Source organism: Topomyia yanbarensis, chromosome 1 (assembly GCF_030247195.1).
Source record: "Topomyia yanbarensis strain Yona2022 chromosome 1, ASM3024719v1, whole genome shotgun sequence".
In the NCBI taxonomy this organism is placed as follows: domain Eukaryota; kingdom Metazoa; phylum Arthropoda; class Insecta; order Diptera; family Culicidae; genus Topomyia; species Topomyia yanbarensis.
The window spans coordinates 186,071,577-186,097,030 of record NC_080670.1 but is presented as its reverse complement, the minus strand read 5'-3'; the positions used below and the strand labels follow the sequence as shown (position 1 = coordinate 186,097,030).

Below are 25,454 nucleotides of genomic sequence, written 5' to 3'. Positions count from 1 at the left end.
CGTACTAGTAGATCGGGTTAAAAAAAACCACAACAATTTACAATAAGCTTGGAGGGCAAGGCTATTTTTTCTTGTATGCGAGACATAGTTTATGAATGGCCTCAAACAAACAATATTCGATAACGAATATCGCGTAACATCGATGACAGAGCAGTGCACAGTGGAAGAAATCCGACAAAAAAGGCAATTAATTGGAAGCCGCTGAAAAAGTATGACAATATATACACTAAAAGTTGCAGAATTTTTTTGGAGATAAAATGCAAATTTGTTCACCGCACGCACTTGCGACCGGAGGGGGTTTGAAAATCCGGAATATTACCGGTTTTCTTCAAATCTGAGGCCTAATTCGGAAGCCGCTGTAAAAGTACAAGGAATTATACCCTCAAAGTTGCGCAAAACTCTAGCGATCAAGATGCAATCAATTTTATTCACCGCACGCTTTTGTGACCGGAGATATGGGGCTTTGAAGATCCGGAACATTACCGGTATTCATCAAATCTGAGGCCTAATGCGGAAACCGCTGAAAAACTTTAAAGATTTATACCCTCAAAGTTGCGAAAAACTCTAACGATCATGATGCAATCAAATTTGTTCACTGCTCGCACTTGAAACCGGAGATATGGGGCTTCAAAGATCCGGAACATTACCGGTTTTTAACAAATCAGATGCCTAATTCAGAAGCCGCTGAAAAAGTACAAAAAGTTATACCCTTAAAGTTGCGGCAAGCTCTAGCGATCAAGATGCAATCGAATTTGTTCAATTTGTAATTCTTTGAACTTTTTAGCGGCTTCTGAATTAGGTCTCAGATTTGATGAATACCGGTAATGTTCCGGATTTTCAAACCCCCATATCTCCAGTCGCAAGTGCGTGCGGGGAACAAATTTGATTGCATCTTGATCGCTAGAGTTTTTCGCAACTTTGAGGGTATAAATCTTTAAAGTTTTTCAGCGGTTTCCGCATTAGGCCTCAGATTTGATGAATACCGGTAATGTTCCGGATCTTCAAAGCCCCATATCTCCGGTCACAAAAGCGTGCGGTGAATAAAATTGATTGCATCTTGATCGCTAGAGTTTTGCGCAACTTTGAGGGTATAATTCCTTGTACTTTTACAGCGGCTTCCGAATTAGGCCTCAGATTTGAAGAAAACCGGTAATATTCCGGATCTTTGAAGCCCCATATCTCCGGTTCCAGTTGCGTGCGGTGAACAAATTTGATTGCATTTTGTTACCTAAAAAATACGCAACTTTTGGTGTGTATATTGTTATACTTTTTCAGCGGCTTCCAATTAATTGCCTTTTTTGTTGGATTTCTTCCACTGTGCAGTGGGATTAAGGCCAAGTTCCCTCTAAGTTGTGCAAAATTGAGAAGCAACATCAACTTAGGCACAAAGAACAGACGTTCAACTCAAGCGTAAAAGTTCAGTAACAAATTTACGGCCCATCCAAAGGTGTGATGTTACCGCCAGAGGTGGTTCTGCCGTTATTCCCTTTAGTGGGTGACACAAATGATGTAGAAGTGACCGTCATAATTATACTGGGATATGTCGGTATGGTGGCCGTAGTGTTCAAGCGGATATTAGTTCAAATGGCAAAACAAGTATTTTAAACTTGTTTGTACGATCATAAATGTCTGTTTTTCTGCGATTTAACTGTAAGATATTGTAACTTTAAATTGAATTATCATGTAGTATAACCGAGAGGATAGGCAGCCACAACATTCCTAGATTTACCAACATAGGCGATGAAATCGATCAGACGCTTCTCTTGAGGACAGTTAAGGACGACCAAGCCTCGTACTTCACTAACCGTGTGTTGCTCCTAGAAGATCTCCAATGGAACTACCTATACAAGTCCAACAGGTAGTGACTTTTTGAACAAACGCTCAAGAAATATGATACGAAACTCCTGCGTATTACTGATGAAACGCATCAACCGATTCCGATTCGATTGGTTTCCGAACCTAATCTAGCAAAGCATGCAGAATTGTTGTCAGAGTTAAGGAATACCATGAAAATGAACAAATGAAATAAGTGCAAGAAAGTGCTACCATTATTTGGCATAGATGATAGAAAATCGAATAAAAAAATTTAATACGTATTATTTCTTAAGAGTCAGGCGTTTCCATTATAAACGCATTATAAAGGAAACGCGCGATCCTTAACAACTTTTTGCTTTCATCCTCTTTCTTATAAGGTAATAAGCCTATTTTCATTCTGTTTTATTATCACCATTCCCATTTTAAACCATTGGTTAGGACAGCGTTTGTCATCTTTGATATATTCGCATTGGCCCAAATGGAAGGGCGATATTTAGGACACTCAATCCGAGTTTTCACGGCGCTCAAACAGGAGCATTTCACCGTTTTCAGAGCATTTGTGTTATTATACTGGATACTAATGCTGCCAAATTTGACTAATTACCCTGTCGCAAAAAAGTTCAAATATGGAACAGTCGCCAGCCATACCATCGAGGATCGTAGAATTCTAAATGTAGAAATTGAACTTGGCTTAGAGCAATTGTCTTGGATCAAGGACAGCAAATCGAAAAAAGAACACTAATTCAATCAAACACATTGAATTGCTCCTTCTCATTCATTCAAATCTCGGAATCAAATCGGAAAACCTGTCAATAACCGATGCGCATTTCACCGACTGATTCTTCAATTCACCTTATTTCGCTGAGATCAGAAATGCCTGACAACCAAAACTGTATTTTTTCTGAAGCACATGTAGAAAGCTAATCCGTCGCCAGCCCCGACACCTGCGCACAGACTCGAAAACGGTGACAGTTCAAATCTTCAAGTGACACAATCACATCCTTAGAACACACAGATCGTTTCTTGATAACGATCGATCGCCAATCTGTTCATTCGTTTGTTCGTTATATAACTGACAGAAAACACACACACGCACAAACACCCCGAAAACAACGGACACCCATTCATCGTTCGAAAAAACGTGAGCAAACAAAGGAACAACGGACGGTTGTTTTGCGAAAATGTGATCCAACGACTCACAGTTTATGACATCCACCCCGACACTTATTTGGACACTGATAAAACACCCGGTCTGACACAACTCTGTTTTGCTATTCCGGCATCATCCGGACTCAGCCCGATATGCACGTGCTTCGTCAATCTCACCTAATATTAATCCGCGGGATTGGCAGATCCTCGTCCTGCGTAACAACCATTCCCGATCTAACTGAACACTAACACTGCACCTCTCTATCACAACGGAGGTGATCCTCTGCGATCACCCGAAGAATGGCAACTGATGAAGGTTGACAGTAGTGCCGACCGACGCCTCATTGCGGTAATTTTTTCCTCGTTATAGATTATACATCAACACTCGCGTACCCGGCCGTGTCTGTCTGTCTGCCTGTTGTCGTCGCGGTTGGTATGGATCGAAGGAGGCGAGGAAACACATTGTGATATTAATCCCTTAGCGATCGAATCGGTTAAGAAATGTACCGTAAGGGGAGGGTTTGTTGGAAATTACGTCAAAACTAATGGCTCATTAGAATTAGGATTTTTTTGCATGTCGAGTAAACACAACGGAACGGAAGTACTCCGAAGGACCATAATAGATCAACGACAGTTTTTTATTGTCATTTGAATTAGCCAACATTTGGATCAGAGTCAAATTCGAATTCGAGGAAATTCTACTTGATCTCTCTACCGCTATAAGTATGAGATGAATTGCTATGGTATGAGAAGTAGTTGAGTAAAAAGAGACAAATTTGATGAAAATACTCTTTGTTACTTAATGGATTTATGACAAAGGTGATGATGAGATTTGACGTCAACTCATCGTCCGTCAACTAGACCCGACGAGTGAATGAATACAGGAATAAAAATCTCGTTATCGTTTTCTGCTAGGAATTGGAACGCTGTGTAAATTCCGAGTCAACAGAACACCTTTGAAGGTTTTACAGAAAGTCAGATAGCTTGGACAATATGCTCGACTAGTTCTAGAACTAACTACTCTGTGTGAAATCCGTGGAAATCGGTGGGGATATTCGAAAAACTCTAAGTTAACTAGGGTTACTGTGCCCAAATTCATTCACGCACCACTAAAATAGAAATAGTACTGAATTATTTCGTGAAGAAAACAAAACATTTTGCACTGCAAAAACCGGTTGAGGTTAGGTATTTCGTGTTGAAAATAAACCAATTGCACTACTTTCCTATTCTTATTAACTCTGGCGCAGAACAATGCTCGTTCGGCTTCTCCTCCCCAGCGAGAGTGGCTGGTGCCATTGGATACTTTGCGGTTAGCCGGGAAAGTGGAATTTTACACAATTTACAGCTTAATGTGGACAGTACAGACAAGTGGTGCTTATATTTTGCCAAAACGGTGAATATGAGTAAATTAGATAATTTTCCAAGCAGTGCCAATTTGATAACCTGTTGAGTTATAAAGGGATTGAAAGAGTTTAAACTTGTTTCTTTTCGACTCAGTAGGTAATAAAAATCGGTTAAGGCACACTACAATGTCCAGCGATGGATTTCATTAAAATATTTGTGTGGTTTCAGCGCTTCTAATGTTTCTTTTGAATCAGTAAAAATCTCCGGGTAAAAGATTCGCCAGAGGTTTACAATCAACACATTTAGTCAAATTGTAGAATAACTACTAACATCCTGCCTAATGAGATGGGCAAGGGCTTATCAGAACTATTTGAACGTTCGTGCATTTGATTCTGTTCCCAGAGCTGAAAAATCTTTCGTGACCGTAATATTTCAATTTTTGAAAAAAAGATCTCGCGACTAACACCCGATTAGGACTCCGAAGCCAGGTATCCAAACAATTTTTTTTCAGAGACACATATTACTTCAAAAAGTTCCTTTCTGGACGTTTTCTCTGTCCACTAGTCTGAAAGATGCTCCTGGACAACTGAAACGCAAATACAAATCATAATTTCCTGACAACTATCTTGTAAATCGCCAAAATTATTTGAAGCTATAAATATAAGCGGAACAACCCATTTCAAGGCCAAAGCTGTATAATAGACGAAATAGAAAACCTCAAGTATTTGGTGCCGTGGCCCATGATTTTCCTTATCGGTCGTCAATTGCCCGTAAATTCAGGTTTCAAATTGAACTTGTGTAAACTGTATTCTAGTATTTAAATTTATATTATTGATACACGAAATACCTTTCTTTCTGCTGCACAAAATGCAGCATTCATAACAGCGTGGTAAATCTACGATCACCCTGCTTCACGATGTTGTTTATAATATTAAATAGGTCTCGCTCAAGCAATGTGGCTTGGGTTTATTGTTAGATATTGAGGGTGAATCTACATGTATATTGGGCCGGATAAACGCAATGCTTAGTAACCGCAATCTACGCTCACTACTGAGACAGAGAGTGAAGAGGAAGTTGAGTATTTGCGGCTGTCCATAGGGCGGCGTTCTGTTACCTTTGCTATGGAACCTGGTTGCCGAAGGCTTGTTGAGGAAACTCAATGAGCTTCGATTTCCAACCAACGGGTTTTTGCTGATGAAGCGAATAACAACCGATATTACATTCCAATCAGAACTGATCTGCTCACATTGAGTTCAGAGTGAAGAAAATGTGCAGGTAGTTCGGGAAAACTTGGGCTCTCAAACCCAAATATATCTATTGGATTAATATGACAATTGTACGTCCAATACTACCATATGGATGCACTGTGTGGCGACACAAGCGGGAGGTCAACCATCTGCCAAGACGCTCTTGGCGTTGACTGGTACTTTGACGACAACTCCGACTACTGCCCTTGGGGCGCTTCTAAATGTCAAACCATTACACATGTACAAGAAGCACTATCATGTGCAGGTTACTGGTGTTTGGAACAGTAACCATATTAATCTTGCTACCAGTCATACACGACTGTGGTCCCAAAGGGTACCTTGGATGATGATATTCTTGCTCCCAGCGACATTCCATGTGAATATTCAGAGAGTCAGGAGTGGTTGTCTGGTTACATGGAGAGACAACAACAAATGCAAGTGGCCCGTTACACTGACGCCTCTCTGATCGAGGGACGTACTGGTGCTAGTGCTCCTCCGATAGTCAGGCTGCAATCAAGGCCCTTAGCTCAGACAAATGACGGTCCAAGCTAGTGATTACATGCTGAACGCAAATCGAAGAACTAAGTATTGTCAACACTATCAACCTTGTCTGGGTGCCCGGATATTCCGATATTACTGGTAATGAATGGGCTGATGAATTGGCCAGGACAGGTGCATCGGCTGAGTTCGTTGGTCCTGAGCCCGTCCTGCCAATTTGGACAAGTTGGATAAGAGAAAAAATACGGTCCTGGGCTTCGTCCGAGCATCGCAATTATAGGAGAAATTTACAAACGTGTCGCCAAACAAAGGCGTTTCTAGAACAACCGTGCCCGATGATTCCGAAAAATCTACATTTTTCGAAACTTTCGAAACTGCAGCATACTGACCAAGGCTTTAACCGGCCACTGTAAACTCAATTATTACAAGGTTACTATTTCGCGTACTGAGACATTTTCATGTTATCTTTGTGAATCCGATTACGTAATCTCAAATCATCTGATATGCAGACAGCCCAGCAGTAGCGCATTTGCGATTTCGAGTTTTCGGCTGTCCTTACATATCCAATGCGTTAAAGAGGATTAGGCTTACTCGCAGGCGATTTTAACTACTTGTGAGTTTAACTTATTTGTCTTTGTGCTGTTATTTCTCACACCCTTCCAATCCTACTTCCTTCCTCCTTCCGTTCAAAAAATTATGAGAAAACACGGCAAGGTACAAATCACCTACTACATATGGGGAACGTGTCACATGAGCCGATATATTCTGATTGCGGGACACCATTATACCTCCCTGAAGGGTACTTTGGATGATAATGGTTGAAGACCGCTGAATTACTCTACGAAGCTTCTAGTAAATCAAACTAATCATTTTTTTCAGAGCAGTTGTACGTTTTTTCCGGTAACAAACAAATTACAGTTTTTTGACTAGTATAATTTCCTGACCATTCCCTGAAAATTTTTCGATAGGAGTGGTTTTAGCCCCCTCCTGTTGCTACATGTATGAAAGGAATCTGTGGCCAAAAAATGTTCAAAAAATCTGTGTCATTATATAAAAAATCTGCGATTGTGGCAACCCTGCTATCAGATGAACGCGAAGTGCTCTCGCCAAGTGCGCAACGCTTGATCACCCAGCGCATGCGTAGGAAGCACACGCGCGGGTATCTCACCAGCGAAGCGATGTTTTCTGTACTCAGTAGCTCAGTTCAGTTCATCGGCGATCGCGTTACGGTTCGGTTTAGTGTGTTGATTACGCTACAAAGTGTATTCGGCATCCGACATAGGGTGCTTAAAGTTTTCGTAGACGATCTATCACATTACGGAAGTTTTAATGTATCGTATATATTCGTTATTTTCGCCAATTCAAACCATTGTTTCTAACGCGTTTTTTTTCTTCTGCATGATAAGTGCGCTCTACTTGTGTCGATGGACATTTCACAGTGCAGTGAAATTATGGCGGCCTTAGAATGCTTAATTTGCGACGGAAAAAAGGTTCTCCCAGAAGATGAAGATCAAATGAAAAAGCAGAGTATATAGGGTTACCAAATGGGTTGAGAGCGAAATAAGGACATCTTGAATTTTGACTGAGGCTAAAAAATTTTACTCATCTTTGACCAAAATGTGTTTGGTGTAGTGGTGTTTTGAAAAGATTTCCAATATTTTTTGGAACAGCGCTTTTTTGTTCTTCTGGGGTCCTAAGGAACTGTGTAAAATATCAGGCCAATTGATTATAGCGTGGTATTCCGCATTACATTTGAAATTTGTATGGATATTAGTACGAGAAATCCTATTTCTTACATTTTCATTTCCATAAATCAAAGTTTTTCTTTAAGTATACAAATTATTGATTAAAGTCCATAAAGTAACTAAGAAATTTGCCGACTGTGCTAGAAAGTGGAAGCTGTTTAAAAATAGGATGCTTCGAATTAGAAGACGAATCGTTTTTTCTGTCAGAACTCAACAAGATGAAAAACATGAAAAAATAGTTTTTAACTTTTCTTCAAGCAATAAAATTAATCAATGCTTTTGAATTATTAATCTGAGCATAGCAAATCAAAAGTACTAAAAGGAAGTGTACAACTAAAATGGCGAGTGATATATTTCATTCGTTTAATTGAATTTAATCTAATTGATTTCAAATGTACCATGGATTGAGATTAAAACTAAGGACATTTGAAGTAAAATTAAGGACGTTTTCCCAAATCATCAAAATTCAGGACATGTCCTTTAAAATAAGGACGGTTGGTAACCCTAAGAGTATATAGTGTTGCGTTTTGTTTACCTTTATATTTGCCATCTATGTGACAGGCCAAGGCCAGGGATGGCCCATCTCGCAAGTGTTGTTTGAATTTCGGTTTAAGCGTGGATATCGGGGTAGGTATTGTATACGCGTGACGAAAGAAATGATGCTCAGTAGGCTTGCGATCAGGTTGGCCAGATAGAATTCCTTAATATCGGTAGGGTCACTAAAAGTTTATCGGTAGTTATCGGTAGGCCGGGTTGTTGTCCCAAAAACGTAGTGTTGACATAAAATACTGAAAACACATCTCAGACCAAATCCAATCCAAAAATGAATGTCCAAAATCAATAAAAATCGGTAGTTTTCAGTAGGGATAAAATATCGGTAGTTTTCCCTTGGTCGTCTGTGAATCGGTAGGGAAGACCAAAAACGGTAGGACTACCGATAAATCGGTAGGTCTGGCCACCCTGCTTGCGATTTTAGTGGAGAAGAAGAGAGTACGGTGAGTTCATCCAGCGTTCGGATGAATCGCGCTGATGCGTTTTATCACAGTGACCCGGTAAAGTTCAGCCGGAAATGAACTGGAATTCTGGCTGGTTCCAGTTCGTATACGGGCTCCAGTGACACAACTGGTTCAAACTAGAATCGGTTGTGTCACTGGAGCCGGAATACGAACTGGAACCAGCCAGAGTTCCTGTTCATTTCCGGCTGAGCTTAACTGGGGAGTTGTAGATAGCCAGGTGGCTGGCGGCATCGAATGGTGTTTGCAAGCTTTAGAGGCCGAATGAATGTAAAAGTTCAACTAATTTGTTTTTTTGTGTATGATATAGCGTTTGCTTTCTTGTGGATATAAAAATGCATGAAAATCCATAGAATAAGCTGCGTAAGTCATTAGCTGTCATTCTATGTAAGTAAACATGTATTATTTATTTTAAATCGGTTCATTTTTTCAATGTTAAGCAAAATTTTATGGACACTACTTCTAACGCTGCCGGTTTCCCAGCGAAAATGTTTCAATTGTATTACAAACGACAGAATTGTGAACTAAGAACATTTTTGACCGTCTTTAAAATTAGTTACAACCAATACACGCAGCTTTTGAACTTAAAATCTCGATAAATTACGATGGATTGGGATGCAATGGTTATGAGCGTGCATATACCGATCAACGCTTCATTCAATCAAATACGGAAAAAAGCAGCTTTACATCTGCAACGTCCTCATCTATCCCTATAAGGTAGGCAAAAGCAGGGCTTCCTCGAATCAACCCGAGGATGTAATAATCTTATCACTAAACACTATTACTGAATCCCATTTCCAAGGTCAACTAAGTATAAGCTTCTCTAAATAATAATTGAACTGGACCGCACATCGGTTTGTAATAATGTCCAGAAATTACCCTAGTAGGCAACAAAAACGCCACTCCTTACTAGAAAGTGCAACACAACCAACCGCGCGTCTCACCAGGCGGCGCTAGTGTGAATGCAAATATTCAACTACTGGTGAAAGATTTCTTTATCTCAATATCGAGATTATTGAGAAGGGTACTGTCTTCAGTGAAGTTACTCAAGAAATCAAGGACTACGATATGGCTATAGAATAGTTTGGGATACTCTCACTATGTGGCGCTAGTGAGCGTACCAACTTTCAGCACATTATAGAATATGATAGATCTCAAAAGTCTTATGACTTTGAAAGACGATGTTTTCGGTGAACGGTTCAGATGTTAGAAGAAAGTGAGTTCTCCTATATCACTAGAGTTCCTGGTCATTTCGCCATAGGACGTGTTGCCCCCGCGGCAATTTTAGTACCGGCAACCACTTCATAAGCAGTTTACCACTAAAAATGGATGAGTTGTTTTGATGCCAACTGGTTGTGAAGTAGTTGCCGCAACAAAAATTGCTACTTTGGGCATGGGCGCGGAAATGAGCGTCAATTTTTTTCTAATTGATCCAACTAAAGGCATGGAGCTAGGCTGCTAGGGCCGAGGGTAGGAATGTCCGGACGTGATCGATTCGTAATTCCCGTGACCGCGTTTATTAGTTTATTAGTGATACAACATACACTTAATCACTGGGATGTTTTCGCGCTTTCGTGCGCGTGGATGCTCGCGAAGGTTTCAAGCGTTTATATGTTAACGTGCTGAATGCTAGAAGAGAGTCAGATTCACCATATCTGCGTATTTTTTTTTGATTGGCCCAACTGACGGCATAAGTGTATGCTTCAAAGAGTGGGTTAATGCTTTAGACCGCTTTTGTAAATTTAACGTTGCTAAATGCTAAAACGTTCACTCAATCACCGAGGTATTTTTATGTTTGCGAGATTGCGGGCGTAAGTATATGTGGATGATTGCAATAGCATGTTCGCGTTTATTACCAGGTTAGGACACGAGCATTTGTACTTTTGAAATGAGAGATTGTGAGTGTACATGACATAATATGCAATTGCAAGAATAACAACCCTAATGAAAATATAAATGATGCAAAAAGATTAAGTAGAAGCGTATAAATTGACAGCAGACTAATGAAATAGTAGAAAAGAACACATGTAACATGCAACATACTTGAACTCGTCTAAACTCCAACAGATGATATTTACTTACCATTAACTACAATTATATTCTATTAGATTTTCATTATACTTTGCTGACTGGGAATGGATGATTCACGTGCATCGGTAAATTAATCGTACCTTAATTTGTTCAATCCGATCTTCCCGAATGAATCGAATCGAATGCTCGAATTGAACACCGGAGAAAGTGACCAACGAATTCTAGTAAGGAAAAAATTGTGCGCTAGACAATAAATGTCCCACTATTCTATCATATACGCCAGTTCTGCATCAATTCACTGAACTGAAAAATTATGAGGGCAACCATTGTAGAAACAGCAATATTTATCATTCTTCATTTCATGAGCTGTCCTTCAAGGTAAATATTTTCTTCTTGGACGATCGCAACACACATTTATATAAGAATTAAACTGTGTTTCCATACCTAACTCACCTCATTTGTATTTTCGTGCATTTTAAACAATTTTAGTACAATCAGTGTCTACATTTAGATTGAAGAAGATTAGATTGAAGATTTGGATATAGCTTACGAGGTACTGCAGTTATTTCTTCTTCAGTTATTTCGTGTCGTTCACCCTTCCCTGTCAGCCTACTACCAAGCATTCCGCCGGGGTTGGTCACCCGATCTTCAATAAGATTGCTCGTACCGCGGATAGTACAGCGGTGAGCTAGGCAGAGGCGGATCCAGAAAAAAATTTCGGGAGGGGTCCGAAATTTCGATTTCAAATTGAACATTATACAATTCGTAATACGTAATAACCTTATTAAAAGAATATAAGTTTTGGTTTGGAGTAATTTTGAGTTTAAAGCTAATATAAAATTGAAACTAATTAAAAATTTCTCAGCAAGTAAAATAATTTCGGAGCGGGCTCGGACCCCCAGGACCCTCCCCCTGGATCCGCCACTGGAGCTAGGGGATACGACGTCCCCGTCCAAGACTGCTTATTGAGGCCTCATGCCTGCACGGTGATATAGCATTGACAGCCAAAGTGAAATCATGATTTCTTAAAAAAAATAACACTACCGCTTTACCCGCGTTTACCCTACGCTGAGGACGATGTCCAAAAATGATATCCGCTGGTCATTAATCAGATCCGCTTTCATATTAAATACCCATAAATAATGCTGCCACTTCAGGACAGGCGCATGGCATTGAGAACGATAAAGACCAGACGGTCAATTGTTACTCAAATTGTGCGTTGATTTTTTTTTTCAAATCCAGAGTTGTGTAATTTAAAGCAGTCACAGCCCAACCCGATCAAAGGGAAGCAGTAAAATTATAACAAAATGTGATTTTCGAAACTTTTTGGATGAGACCTGTAAGACATAGGTTTCAAAAATAATTGAAATAAAAAGTAAACAAATCGAAAATTTCTATGGACGTAATGGTTTTGTCAGTATCTTGATGCGATCTACTGATCGGGAAGCTTAGTGCCACTTCACACAGCTTATCAGTAACTCGGAGAAAATGCTAAGATATGGGTCTAAATCTTCGGGCGCAGGAAATATGACACGCAATGAGATCGTGAGTGGAATAGAAATATGTGTTCTAATTATAGCTAACGATGATAGAAATGCACTTTGAAATTATTCGCAATTAGGGTAACTAATCCATTATTAATTATATTAGTAGGGCAATTGATGACAATTTCTATATTCCACAGCTCAGTTGAACTAACACACTTAGCTGTACTTTGATTGCTTCATTTCAAAAAAACAGTTGCAGTGTTTCAATTAGAATACAAGACTGAACGTCTGTTATCTGTGGCCCTTAACTGAAGCAGAGTTGTATGCAAGTTTTGTATTCAATCTCAAAGACGACTAGATCGGTTTGAATAGACGCCGGTGAGTGGCTATTGAAGTTTTGGCTTGGCTATCCACCGTTCACTGGAAAAATAGTGTTCGAGATTTTCGTGCACTCAAAAATGGAATAACCATAGGATAGGTTCTTTTAACCTAAATTTATGTTCTTTAGAGTTTTGTCTCTCACTCAGGGATGCCAGGTGCACAGATTTATCTGTATTTCACAGATTTTCAATATGCTGAACAGATTTCAAAAACTGCGCAGATTTCCACAATTTTCTGTTTCAATGAACAGATTTCCAAAGCTTTCTTCTACAATGCACAGATTTCTCAATTTTTTACCTTGCGCTTAATTTTTGCCTCACGTAGTAAAAACCAAAAAAAAGGTAACCACATCTTGTTTTCAGCCAAGTTTTCCGTAACACAGATAGACACAGATTTTTAAACGGGCCGCGCACAGATTTTTCAAAATATCACCTGGCATCCCTGCTCTTATTAGCCCTTATTAGTGCTGTCAAAAACAAATCTTGAGCTTGGGCTCAGTCTAGTTTTATATTTGAATACAGTACTTTTGAGCAAGGTTCAAAACATTCCAGCCTACTATTCCTAAGATCCACGCTAGGTCAAAGCTGATTTTGAACAGTTGCGTCATTAGAGAACAAGGCACCTGAACAGGTTAAAATGAATTAGGGATTAACTACTGTAAAAATACTCGTGTCATCAGTACTTCCTCCAAGTCATGCTAGCTTTGTGTCTAATCTCTGCATGAATCGTTCAAATTCTCTCACGCACAAAGCGATTGTAAATCAATCCATCCACTTGAAGAGAAATTAAAAATAAAAAGGACAAACTAACATTTACACTGCCAATCGGGACAAGTCTTATTTATCACACGATGGCTGGCTGATAAGCTTGTTGTAGCTTAGCCCTAATCCCTAGTTATTGGCAGTCGATAATAAATACATCGGTTGCATGCAGTGATCGGTTGAGAACGATTGCGGCATCCATCTTCGTCGCGGACAAACACACACACGCTCAGGTGCCTCACAGTGGCAGGATATTTGGGCAGATATCCTCTGACATGTTATGACGGTAGATGCCGATACCGACTGGGACTAACCGTACGTAATTCAGCTGTCAATCACGGCAGAATCAGCGCCGGTAATTTTTCCTCCTTACGAACAGCCTTCAAAATAACTGCCATGGATTGGCTTCGACGACGAATTTATGGCGTAGTTTCAATTGAAACAATGACAAGTAGATTTTGGCATTTGCCCGTGAACTTGTTTTTGTATATTCATTTTCATTTTCCGTCGGCTCCTGTCCGGCACTGAGTGCCAATCACCGACGCCAGACAGGTGGCTCCACCATCTGAATCCTAGATATCGGTCCATCAACACATGGACCTGGAACAACGGCTTTACTTCCCTTCCGAAGGACGACGAGACCACAGATTTGCACCTTAGACAAATTTCAATAACCTCTGCTGGGATTGAACCCAGACCCACTTAGGTGGGAAACGGTCACGCTTACCACTAAACCACCGGCACCGCTTCCTCGTGAACTTGTTGATCTGTTCGTCTGGACTGGGCGGCGCAGCGTTATCTCTGGAATAGTTTAAATATTTGGCGGTCTGGCAGGAAGACATAATGATACGGTTGGTTTGGGTGTTCAGCTAATCATAATTGACTCTTTCTAGTATTCCAAAAATACTGGACAAATGATTGATGTTGTTTTACAAATGATAACACGGAGCATCTGTATTAATGCAAAAAAAAGCGTAAGGCAGAAACCTTTTAAAGCTTTTTAACATACATGCCAATGTAGTGTCGAAACCATACAATGAACGCATTGAATTGGAGCGTTTTTGTGCGCACTTCGAAAACTAAATTTATTCGCATTCCCACTTCCATCATATGAAGCACGTTGGGTACTTATCAACATATAAGTCTGACGCAGATTCTCTTCGTCTCACATTTATCTAAATTGAACCAAGGAAAACATTAAGTTACAACTACGCCCAAGACAGCCGTGACTAACTACCCCGACGGTACAAATAAAAAATTGAAAGATTATCTGTATTGAGTCGGCATATTGCAAAACCTTAATCCCTTGGTGAAAAGCTATAAAATTTACAACAGGTAAGATCGAAAGTCCTTCATATTGTCCATGGAATCGCCTATCTGCAGGAGATAGACCTGCGTTTACGAGTAGAGAACGAGAAAATAATAAAAGTACCGCGATAACGCTTTCAATACAGCTGAGGCCAAGGCCTTTCAACAACCACACGTCAGCAGTGTCAATAATCTTTAATACAGCAGATAATCTGAATCGTGGGAAAGTCGTTCGCGCTGCTAGATGACAATACTTGGAGCTAATTATAGGAATAGCAATGTTAATCTACTTGGCCCGAGATAACGAACGTTGTAAACTGTTCATCTTTCTGGATCCATCTAAAAATTCGTTTGGCGCATCAAGAAAAAAAACGAACGATTTTTTTTTTGATTGGTAATAAAAAATTGAACTTGAACTTGATTTTAGTGTTTGGCGTATGGGACGCCACCCTGTCTGGCCGAGTCCTATAAATAACGCTCAGCGCATTAGTTTCGACGGAGCTAGTTCCTACGTTGGCAAGTTCGCCAGCGCGAATCACGTGTGTCAGCAAAGTTGCTTTACTGCATGTGGTCGATGCCAAGATTTTTATTTTTAAAGCAAGTGCACTTATAGGGTAGTGTAATATTTGGCGGTTTGAAGAAAATTCTCATGTTTCGACTTGTTGTTGAATATATCATGAATTGAATCGAATTGATTGCCTGTTTCCGTGTCGTAGAAAAGGACAGAAAACACGGGTCTCTAAGTCATGGTGCCTAGAATTGTGTGGTTGGAAGTACTAAAATATGTAAGATTTGAATGCCTTACCCTTGCTGTGTCAAGTCAATCTCCAACACAGCGGATGAGTGTTTCTTCGCAAACCGTGGGATTCAAATGATGATTATGTCCTTAACCCCTTCATGCCCATGTTGTTTGTGGACAACAACGTTTTTAAATAGCTACAACTTTTGATTAAGACAAGATTTGCTCATAAAAACAAGTAAGGCTAATAAATATGACTATTACCTTTCATTTGTGTATTAACAGTTACAAGTATCAGCTATAGAACTGAAGTTATTGCAATTAGTCTGATTGGTTTCCGATGGAGCAGTGCTGCCAGGGACAGTTTACGTTGACGACGGAATTTTTCATATATCTTCGTTATGTGGCAATATTATTGAAAACTGATTAAACTGATCAATTGAGACTGTCTTTGGCTACGTTTTCCTAGCAATTGGACTATTGGAAATTTTCTAGGAGAGTTGTATTGAGCATTCAAAGAAAAAAATTAAGCAGCTTCTAGCACTGTGAGGGAAGCACCTATCTTTATGAAAAAAGTCTTTTTGTGTTTCTTGAACCCACCGTTTTTAAGCAAAAATAGTTTCAAAACCCAACATTTACTATAAAAAGTTGGGCATGAAAGGGTTAATATCCCTTACAGGGTCCACTATAGACGATTATATGTCAACCCAACTCAAATTAATCTTTGAACATAATCGTACAGCAATCATTAACGCTAGAACGTTGCACTGGGGTAAAAATGTACCCCACGCCTTCTTTGGAGCTGTGTGAAAACGAGAATTCGGCATCTACCGACCTGGGACCCTAACCATACTTCAATATAGAGTTCCCAGTAAGAGTAGGAAAAGGTGGTATAGCCAGTTTACTTATAGCCTTTGTGGAAGCAGGTGTCGTGGGGAACATTTGTACCCCAGTGTACGGTTGCCGTTAGTGTTTCGTCAGGTTTCGTGCTGTCAGTGGAAATGTGCTTCGTGACAATACCAGTTTAAATACTGGTTGTTTTACTACGTAAGTAACAATTAGTATTATATAATCGTTTTGACGTAGGACTACGTCTTTGTTTTCGATATGGGGGTGCACTTTGCAAATTCTACAAAAACGGTATGTCCAATTTTAAACGCATATAATTCAGCCATCTTACGATAAATTTTTTTGCACATGTCGCTCCGAAATACTTCTAATAATAGATTCCAATAGATAAACCCAAATATTTTTTATATCGTGGCATTAAAAATTTAAAGAATGTACAACCTAGTCAAAATATCGCGCATTTGCACACAGAAGATTAGGCTTCCTAAATCCGGCACGACAGATTTGTGTACCTAGCGCGCTACGCTTCTATGAATGACGTCATCAACTATTTAAAGAACGGATTTGGTCGGACAAGCTCAGTTGCCTGCAGCGATGCCAACCTTCCAGTTTAAACTAGATTCTTCCAGTTTTTTTACAGCATCCAGTCAAACAGACAATTGAAAAAATCTTCCAGTTTTTTGGAATTTGAGTCAGTTTTATCCAGGTTTTTTAAAATATTCATATATTTAGTTTTTTTTTCTCACAAATTGACTCTTAATTCATATAATTTTCAAGCAAGCCATGGGATGATGCCGAGTGCCCCATAATAAGATTTTAATACACCGTAACCTGAACTCTTTTTATACCACTGGTTAGTAAAACGGTTCTGGAATGTACAAATGATTCGATTTCAAATGAATTTTACTCAAACATAAACAATAAACTACATTGTGTCTAATATTTTGATGACCATTTGTTGAATTCTCAGCTAGTTGCTATAGTGGTATCTAAAGAAAGGTTTACACGCATCCTCAAGTTTAGCCAATGGTCATAAATTTAGGATTTTGTGGATGTGTAGTTCGAAACCTTCAAAACAGTAAAAATCGACTTACTACTACAATTACAATAAAATTAGAACGTTTTATTATTTTTTTATTTTAGACAACAATTTCAAAAAATTGACTGAAATAATCAGTAAAAGCAGGTACGGAACATACGTGTTTACTAAAAATTACGTTTATTAAATCGTTGACTTTAAGTCATTACAAGGCTAAAGTAGGATTTTTCCGAGCATCCAGTTATTTCCCGTTTTTTAAAGAAAGGTTCCAGTTTTTTTGAAAAAATGTTGGCAACGCTGGTTGCCTGTTGAACAGAAGGCGGAGCAGATCACTGCGCTGTGTGGTTTCACAGCCAGTGTAGCTGAGTTAGAAGCCCGTTACACCGGCTCTGGAATCCAACACGCGACTGAGCTTGTCCGATCAAAAACTATGCTTTCTTTTGCGTTGTGCTCGTTTCCAGCACACTTTTATGTGCAATCTCGAACACAATTATTCGTACACAAAATCGCTTGTACATTCGAGCTCCATTTGCAAACACGGTTAGCATAGTGTCGTAGTACTAGTTGTCTTTTTCGCTCTATCCATCATCATCAGCGCTGACTAATTTTTCTTTGTGCGCTTGGGTTCAATATTTGAGGTGAATGTGTCGGTAGGTATTGAGTTCTACAAAATGACGACACGAATGAACTCATACTGAAAAAAAAGTTCACGTTTGGCAATTTCTCGATAGTTTATTTGCTTTGTCAGTTGCGTGAGTGCGAGTGCAACAGCTGCTCATCTGTTACATTCGAACTCACGTAACTCCTATGTAAACAAACCACCGAGAATTGTCAAACGAAGTTCATCCGGCTCATTTTGTGGGGTAATGTCGGTTGGTGTAAAAGTTAATATCTAATTTTTAGCAGGGTTACCATATTCACAGATTTTTCTGCAATGTTGCAGATATTTTTTACAATTGTTGATCACAGATTCTTTTTCACAGATGACAGATTTTTGGGCTTTTGATGAAAATTTCACAGATTTTTGGAAATATTGTGATTTTTCAGATTTTTCGGAAATTTATCACAGATTTTTTTCCTGTTTCAGTTATCACAGATGGTAAAAAGATATTTTTGACTCGAACACAGATTTCAGGCATCCCTGTTTGTTAGCGGTTGCTTTCGTTGCGCAAAGACGAAAACTTTCTTAGCAAAAATTTACGCGGATCGATGTAAAGCACATCGAAAACTTATTATTTACGTTCGATCAATTCATTGATTCATTTCCACTTCACGTGATTCATTTCCACTCAGCCTATCCTATTTTAATTCTGCTAATAGGTACATAATACAAAGCCTATTTATAAATGAATACACTGCCACTCGAAAAACCGTTGCAAAAACGCATCTTAGTCCATATATAAAATTGTTTTCGATTCTTGTATATTTATAGTTTCGATATATGATTAGGATCACTGCATTCGCTACATTTGTTTGCGCACTTTAGGAAAGTTACAATAATGGCAAAATATAACTAGAAAGCCTGGTCTATGCATGAAATGTGATTATATTGTCTAAAATTTGATTTTTCTTCACCGGTCCACACGCAATCGAAAAGTTTTTACAATTTTCAAAAGCTGGTCTTGTGGTTCAATATGTAATATTCGATGTTGATTAGTTGTGATTAAGCCATACGTAAGAAATATATTTGATTTATTATTACTCTAAATGTTTTAAGAAAATAAATATTTTACATTAAGTAGTATAGTCCTACGTCTGTAGTTCGTGCAACTCCAAAGGGCTGCCCTTTGTAGTTTTTGATCATTTATTTAATTTAATTTAATATTGAAGCGGAACAAAAAATCGTTCTCATTTTTGCCGTTTTTTAATGTTTTATTGTTTATTTTTTATAGTTTTTTTTATAGTGGCTCGCAAGTATAATTTGCGCACAATAACTGCTGTAACAGTAACGTTGCGTGTTACCAATTTATAACTGGTCAGAAATATTTTTTCATTTCAATTTCCACCTCATTTCGTGGTATTTTCCAAAACACAATTTTTAAACTTTCAAATAATTGCACTTTTTCAAAAATATCGGAATTCTATATTTAACCGTTTCAAGACCATTCTATCAACTTTACGAATCATTTGATTTTTTTCAAATCGGTTGAAAGATCGCAAATTTATAGTAATTTTTGCAAAAAAAGTCCAAACCGCGAGTTTTCACTTTTTTTGGGCTCAAACCAATTTATGTATCATTGATTCAATAAATTACTTACTTTCACTTACACACCTGTTTTCGCAATTAAAAAACGAAAACAATGATGTATTATACATTTCTTTTGTTTGCATTTTTACCTGCGAAAATCGCGATCAACTGCGTGGGGTACATTTATACCCCAGTGCAACGTTTTAGGGTGGAAAACGCAAGTGCAACGTTCTAGGGTTAATTCATCTCGCCTTCTGCAGATAGTAAAAGCTTAAACAACTTTGGTCCAAAAACCGTATTTTTAAACAGGCAGCATCTACCTGGGAAAGGTATTTAACACTGTCTTTGTTGCTTTCAACTAAAACGACATGACAAATTCACGTAAAATGTCTCGTGCGTGCAACTTGCGAACTTCTATACGACCTAGTAGCTCGCTAGCTTTATGTTATCATCGTCAATCTAACTGTTGATAATATAGATAGGAAATCAGTCTATAGTTTCGCAAATTTTTCGCGCAATGGATTCATTTTCCAGAATTTAAGCTTGAACTCCATTTATAGCACTTAAACCATCATAATATTGACAAATACGCCGGTGCCAGAGAATCCTAAAAAGTTTAAAATTACATCCGACAATCCTCAATTATGTCACAAAAAAAAATTTTCAAATTTGAATTCCAATCATGACACTGCTAAACGCAAACGTCACGAATTGTTTCGGATTTTTTTTTCAACAATACAAACATGTCACGTCACGTGAGCTCTTTCTGATCAAGTGAGTCGGTTGGTCGTGTGTGAAGTGAAATCTCCAAATTGCTGTCATTTCGGGACGTGTTTCGAGCGTTTATTCGCTGGAAAAGTGTCCAAAGGATCGTCGGATAGTCGGACATTATGGAATACGCCGGAGGATATGGATTCCTGGAGTGTGACGAGTCGAAAAATCGCTTCTCGGAGTTTGTTCTTAACCGCAGTCCAGGCATACCAGGCATATTTTTCAAATGTCTTCACATTTCATGAAAAAATGACCATTTGTCTTCACCGACCAGGATTCTGAATCGGTTTTAGAACTTGAGCCAGAATTCTGCCAGAAATCGATCAGACAACCGAAACAAATTTGTCTTCTAAATGAAAAACCCATCTTCACAGCCTTTCAAATGTCTTCAAAATGAAGACATGTCTTCACATCTGGCATCGCTGCCGCAGACAGAACCCTCTAAGAACGGTTGGTTTCAAAATCGTCCAATGACGGACGTTCGTTGGACCAATTTGGACAACGTCCAAATAACCGTTCAACGAACGTCCATCGTTGGACCCGTGTTGAACGATTTTGAAACAAATTTTTGGACGTCTCAGTGGGAAGCATCGTCAGAAGCGAAAACAAGCCGGGCAAACGAATACACCTCCGTCCGCGCCCGCCACTCAGCACGAGTGATGTTACTGCGAACGAGAGTGTGAGAAGAACCAAGCTATTATGAAAGTGAGACGAACAAACCCACTGAAAAGTGCGTATGCACACTACACGGAGAGCTTCATCGACGGCATGCTTTCTCTGCCTGTCTCTCGTTTTTTTCTGTTATGGAATTTGGGCGCTAGTCGTTTTCGGTATGTTCACTCGTTGAGTTCTTGCTGGGGGTGTATTCTTGGGTGTGCATGGGAATCGTAGCGGAGTGTGAGTGACGGGAGTGAGTGATGAGCGGCTCTGTATGTTTCTCGGTGCACACAGAAAAATATTCAGAGTTTGCATGTTTTCTATTTCCGTCTCTTTTATTCTGCTGTGATTTTTATCCATTCTCGGAAAGTGTACTTCTGGTGAATATTCGACGAATGTATGAATCGAGTATGTCTAATGCGTGCGGTTTGCAGCGCGGCAGACGAGAGGTGAATGGAGGGATATGCTGCCGAAGACTACACACCAAATTTTATTCGCCGAATGCCAGCAAAAGTTTACTGAATTTTCATCAACTGAAAGATTCAGCAATACAAGATGCCGAAAAATCGGCAATTTGAATTGAATCTGTTTGACAAATTTGCTTTGTTGAAAATGCAGTAGTTCAAATTGTCAAATTGACAGCGCAATTGCCGAAGTCTCAGTATTCCGGGCTGGATTGCTGTAAATCCAGTACTTGCGCTGTCAATTTGACAATTTGAATTATCTACGTATGTCGCTTGTTCAGAAATCGAGAAAACTTTAGATTTGAGCTCTAGGTAAAAAATTACGGGAGATAGATTTCCGGACTGGACCCTTTTCGAAGAACGCACCGACGAAAAATTCCACCATCTTGGGACAAAATTAATCGAAAAAAAATATTTTTTTGCTTCACTACTAGTATTATAAATACCATTTTACTAAATCTTGTTACCTCTTTGTTGTGTCAAGAAAATATCCCGACATATTCCTACAGTGTTGTAAAGCCAACCGGATTTACAGACAATCTTTCGAAAACTACGAGGAAATTTACGAAATTTGCTAGCCAGGCAGATTCGCCAAAAGGGAGTATCTATGCGTTTCACCGCACACGGGAAAGTTATTTATATAAGTCTCGCATGTTTGTTTTGAATAAATCGATGCTCAGATGCCAAACGAGCAACATGTTGACTGTATTGTCCGTACGGTACAATAAGCGGTAGACGCTATGAACGTTTGGTAACGTTGGAATTTGCACACACACTCGCGTCTAAGTGACTCCATCAAACAGGGGGTAGTTTGTAAATAGAGGTGCCGCGTGTCCGTTTCAGTCATTCGTCGCTTGCATTTAAAACGAGCTACATCATGATATATCTGTCACTATGTTGCTCGTTCGGCATGCGAGCATCTAATGATTCATCGAACGGACACGCGATGCCTCTATTTATAAACACTCCGTGTCTGATTAAGACACTTAGGCACGAGTGTGTGCAAATGCGAACACATCGCTTTTGCACACACTGGTTCAAGAAAGTAAAAGTTTCAAATCGCACAGCACCGTGTAGAGTGCACGATAAACTTTGCACCCGGTAAGGAAACGGGTGCAAGTTGTACTGGCAAAGCCGTGCTGTGTGCGATTTGAAATTTCGCATACACGAACGAGTATAGCAGTGCTTTGCAATGGGGGTGGGTTTTGGATTGAGTTCAACGCTGCAGTGGCGTTGGGATAAATTAACTTATCTTAACGCTTGTGTGTGTTGGATTGATAGGGTGAATACTAGACTGGTTCAATTTTTGACTTTAAGCTCCACCAGGCTCTACTGATTCCTTTTATGGTCCTTAGTAATTGTGCAAATTTTGGTACCGATTGGTTGTGTCTATGGACCCTCCAAAAATTTCAAAGTTTATATGGAAGTTTGTTAACAACGGTTAACATTGAAAATAATTTTTTTTGAAAAATCACCTCATCAATCAATTAATCAGAACACTATATATTTCTAAAGGTAATCTTCTACTGAACACATGCGGGGAACATTGCAAGTTTATGAAAATTCGTTGAGAAAAGTTATTAACTAAAGGAGCAGTATGACTTCAAAACAAGTGGATTTTATTAGTAACCATAGCAACCCTGTTTGAATAGCTATATCGTTATACAAGTGTAAACTAGACTTGCCACCCACCGCTCGCGTATGGCAGATACAGCTATTCAAACAGGGTTGCTATGGTTACTAATAAAATCCACTTGTTTTGAAGTCATGCTGCTTCTTTAGTTAATAACTTTTTTCAGCGAATTTTGATAAACTTTTAATGTTCCCCGAATGTGTTCAGTAGAAGATTACCTTTAGAAATATATAGTGTTCTGATTAATTGATTGATAAGGTGATTTTTTAAGAATTTATTTTCAATGTTAACCGATTTTCCATGCAAACTTCCATATAAACTTTGAAACTTTGAGCCTGGTGGAGCTAAAAGTCAAAAATTGAACAAGTCTAGTGAATACTCATTCCAAAATGTTTTTGGAAGTGGGTTGGGTAATAAGCCTATTGTCATACGCGTTTCCTATTTCGAGTGCACGCGATACCTTTTTTTATCACTAAACCATCGAACGACATGCTTCTGTAGGTATATCTAAAGCACGGGCGTACTGAGCTGGATTTGCTCCTACCGTAAGGCGGATGCTAGTTTGCGATTTTGGTGGACGAGGAGATTGCGTTATGTTAGAGCAGTTTCAGTTTGGATTTTTTTTTCAAAGTGTGACGAAGCTAATCTGTAGCGATTCTTGATAGTCAACTTAAATGATTTCAGCTAGAAACTCAATAATGTGAGTTTTCGAGATATTTGGAATTTCGTTTCAAAAAACAACTAATTCATTTCCACCTTCTTATAAGTTATTCGTGTTTCACCATCATGAACTATTGACATTCAAAAGATTACCCTTTTGCTAAAGAATTTTTCGGTGTATTTACATCATGGAGAAACTACCAATAAAAAAGTTTTCCTAACAATTAACATATTTCTATTTCATACTATTTTGCGTCACAAATACAATTTTCTTACAATATAATTTATTTCGTTCCAAATCAAAATATTCATAACAAAAAAACAAAATGTAGTCGTTTTCAAGACATTTTAAATTTGGTTTTAATCAAAACAATTATTTTTGATTTTTGTAAAAATGTCGCAAAATTTTTTTCTCAGCGTATCTTTTTCTCGCTCAAAAATCCTTATCCTCGTATCGTTTTGCTGTACAAAATACGGCAATCGAACAAAACTTTTTGGGAGTAATGTATGCAACAACTTCTACGCTCTTTTGAAGAATTGCTCTTGTGTCAAAATGTTCTAATTGCCAGAGGAAAACAGGAAGATTCATAAACCGAACACAACTGCAAAGTGTTGTTAAAATAGGCGATGGTCATGATTTATGGTCGGCCTCATTAGTTTCATTAAGAATCCTTCTAAGTACAACAAAAGTGGATTTAAATACCTTCGTTCATTACTTTAATCGACTATGACTGACTATGGTCTACCACCTAGGTACAACCGGTAACATGGCCTGACCTTCCTGCATAATTTGTTCAAGTTTTAAATTCTGGATGTCTTCAGCATATCACTGTTTGAAGAGCCAAAATAGGATGAGCGGCCCCGTAAGCTGAAGTACTTACGCGCTCTTCGCGGGATGGTTGAGAATCTCCTTCCATCATATATTCAAACACAAAACAATTTGTTATATTGGATGTTGTCCCAGTAAGTTGAGAGAAGAGTCTGCCTTCTATCCACGACATGTTAACAATAGGCTCCACTCTCCCAATCCACCGTCGTTTCAATCAGGTACCCTGCTGGTCCCTCCCGGTCTCGAGGTATCAAATCAAACTTTCAATCATTACTTTAATTACATTTAAAATACGCAAGTATTTTCAATACGACTCACTCAAATCTGCTAATGCTGGCCCTTCGTTGTCGATAGGTTCGTAAATCTAGAGCCACGTAGCCATATAAATCAGCCATGAGTTCTGGTTGGTAAAGGTAACGGTAAACTATGAAGTGCTCAGGGAGATTAGAAAAAAAGCAAATGCACTATGGGGCCCAGTGGAGAATAGCGCAGACGCATGAACCACGAACTGTACCTAACACGCAGACTGAAGGTTGATCAAGCATGGCAGTTTAGAGCGGGCTGGACTTGCAACGCGATTGCCGAGAAGTGCCAACTAAAATTATGTTCAGCAGAGAATCTGAAAGATATTTGCGTTTGGCGGACATACAGGGTGTTTGGTTCATGGTTAAGAATCTCTCGGTGGGTGATAGACTGCCATATTTGGAGAAAAAAATTGTTCTACACATACCACCAAATCTCAACCGTTACAGAGTTATTGAACTTTTTGTGTAATAAACTTATTTGTCATAAAATACCTCTAACTTTAAAAGTGTACTTTGTATTTTAAATATTTCAGTTCCATTC

At 38.9% G+C, this 25,454-nt stretch overlaps 1 protein-coding gene across 2 annotated transcripts in view; it reads right to left on the bottom strand.

The window, feature by feature from the left end:
- LOC131684410 (sodium-independent sulfate anion transporter-like) overlaps window positions 1-25,454 on the bottom strand; it is a 54,378-nt gene that overhangs the window by 26,555 nt on the left and 2,369 nt on the right. Inside the window, exon 1 of one of the 2 annotated variants that reach the window (XM_058967265.1) lies at window positions 3,142-3,288. The exons of the other annotated variant lie outside the window; for it this stretch is intronic. Coding sequence (XP_058823248.1) covers window positions 3,142-3,191 — 50 coding nt within the window. The 5' untranslated portion in view covers window positions 3,192-3,288. Of the gene's footprint in view, window positions 1-3,141; window positions 3,289-25,454 lie in introns of those variants that run through there. 2 annotated transcript variants of the gene reach the window in all.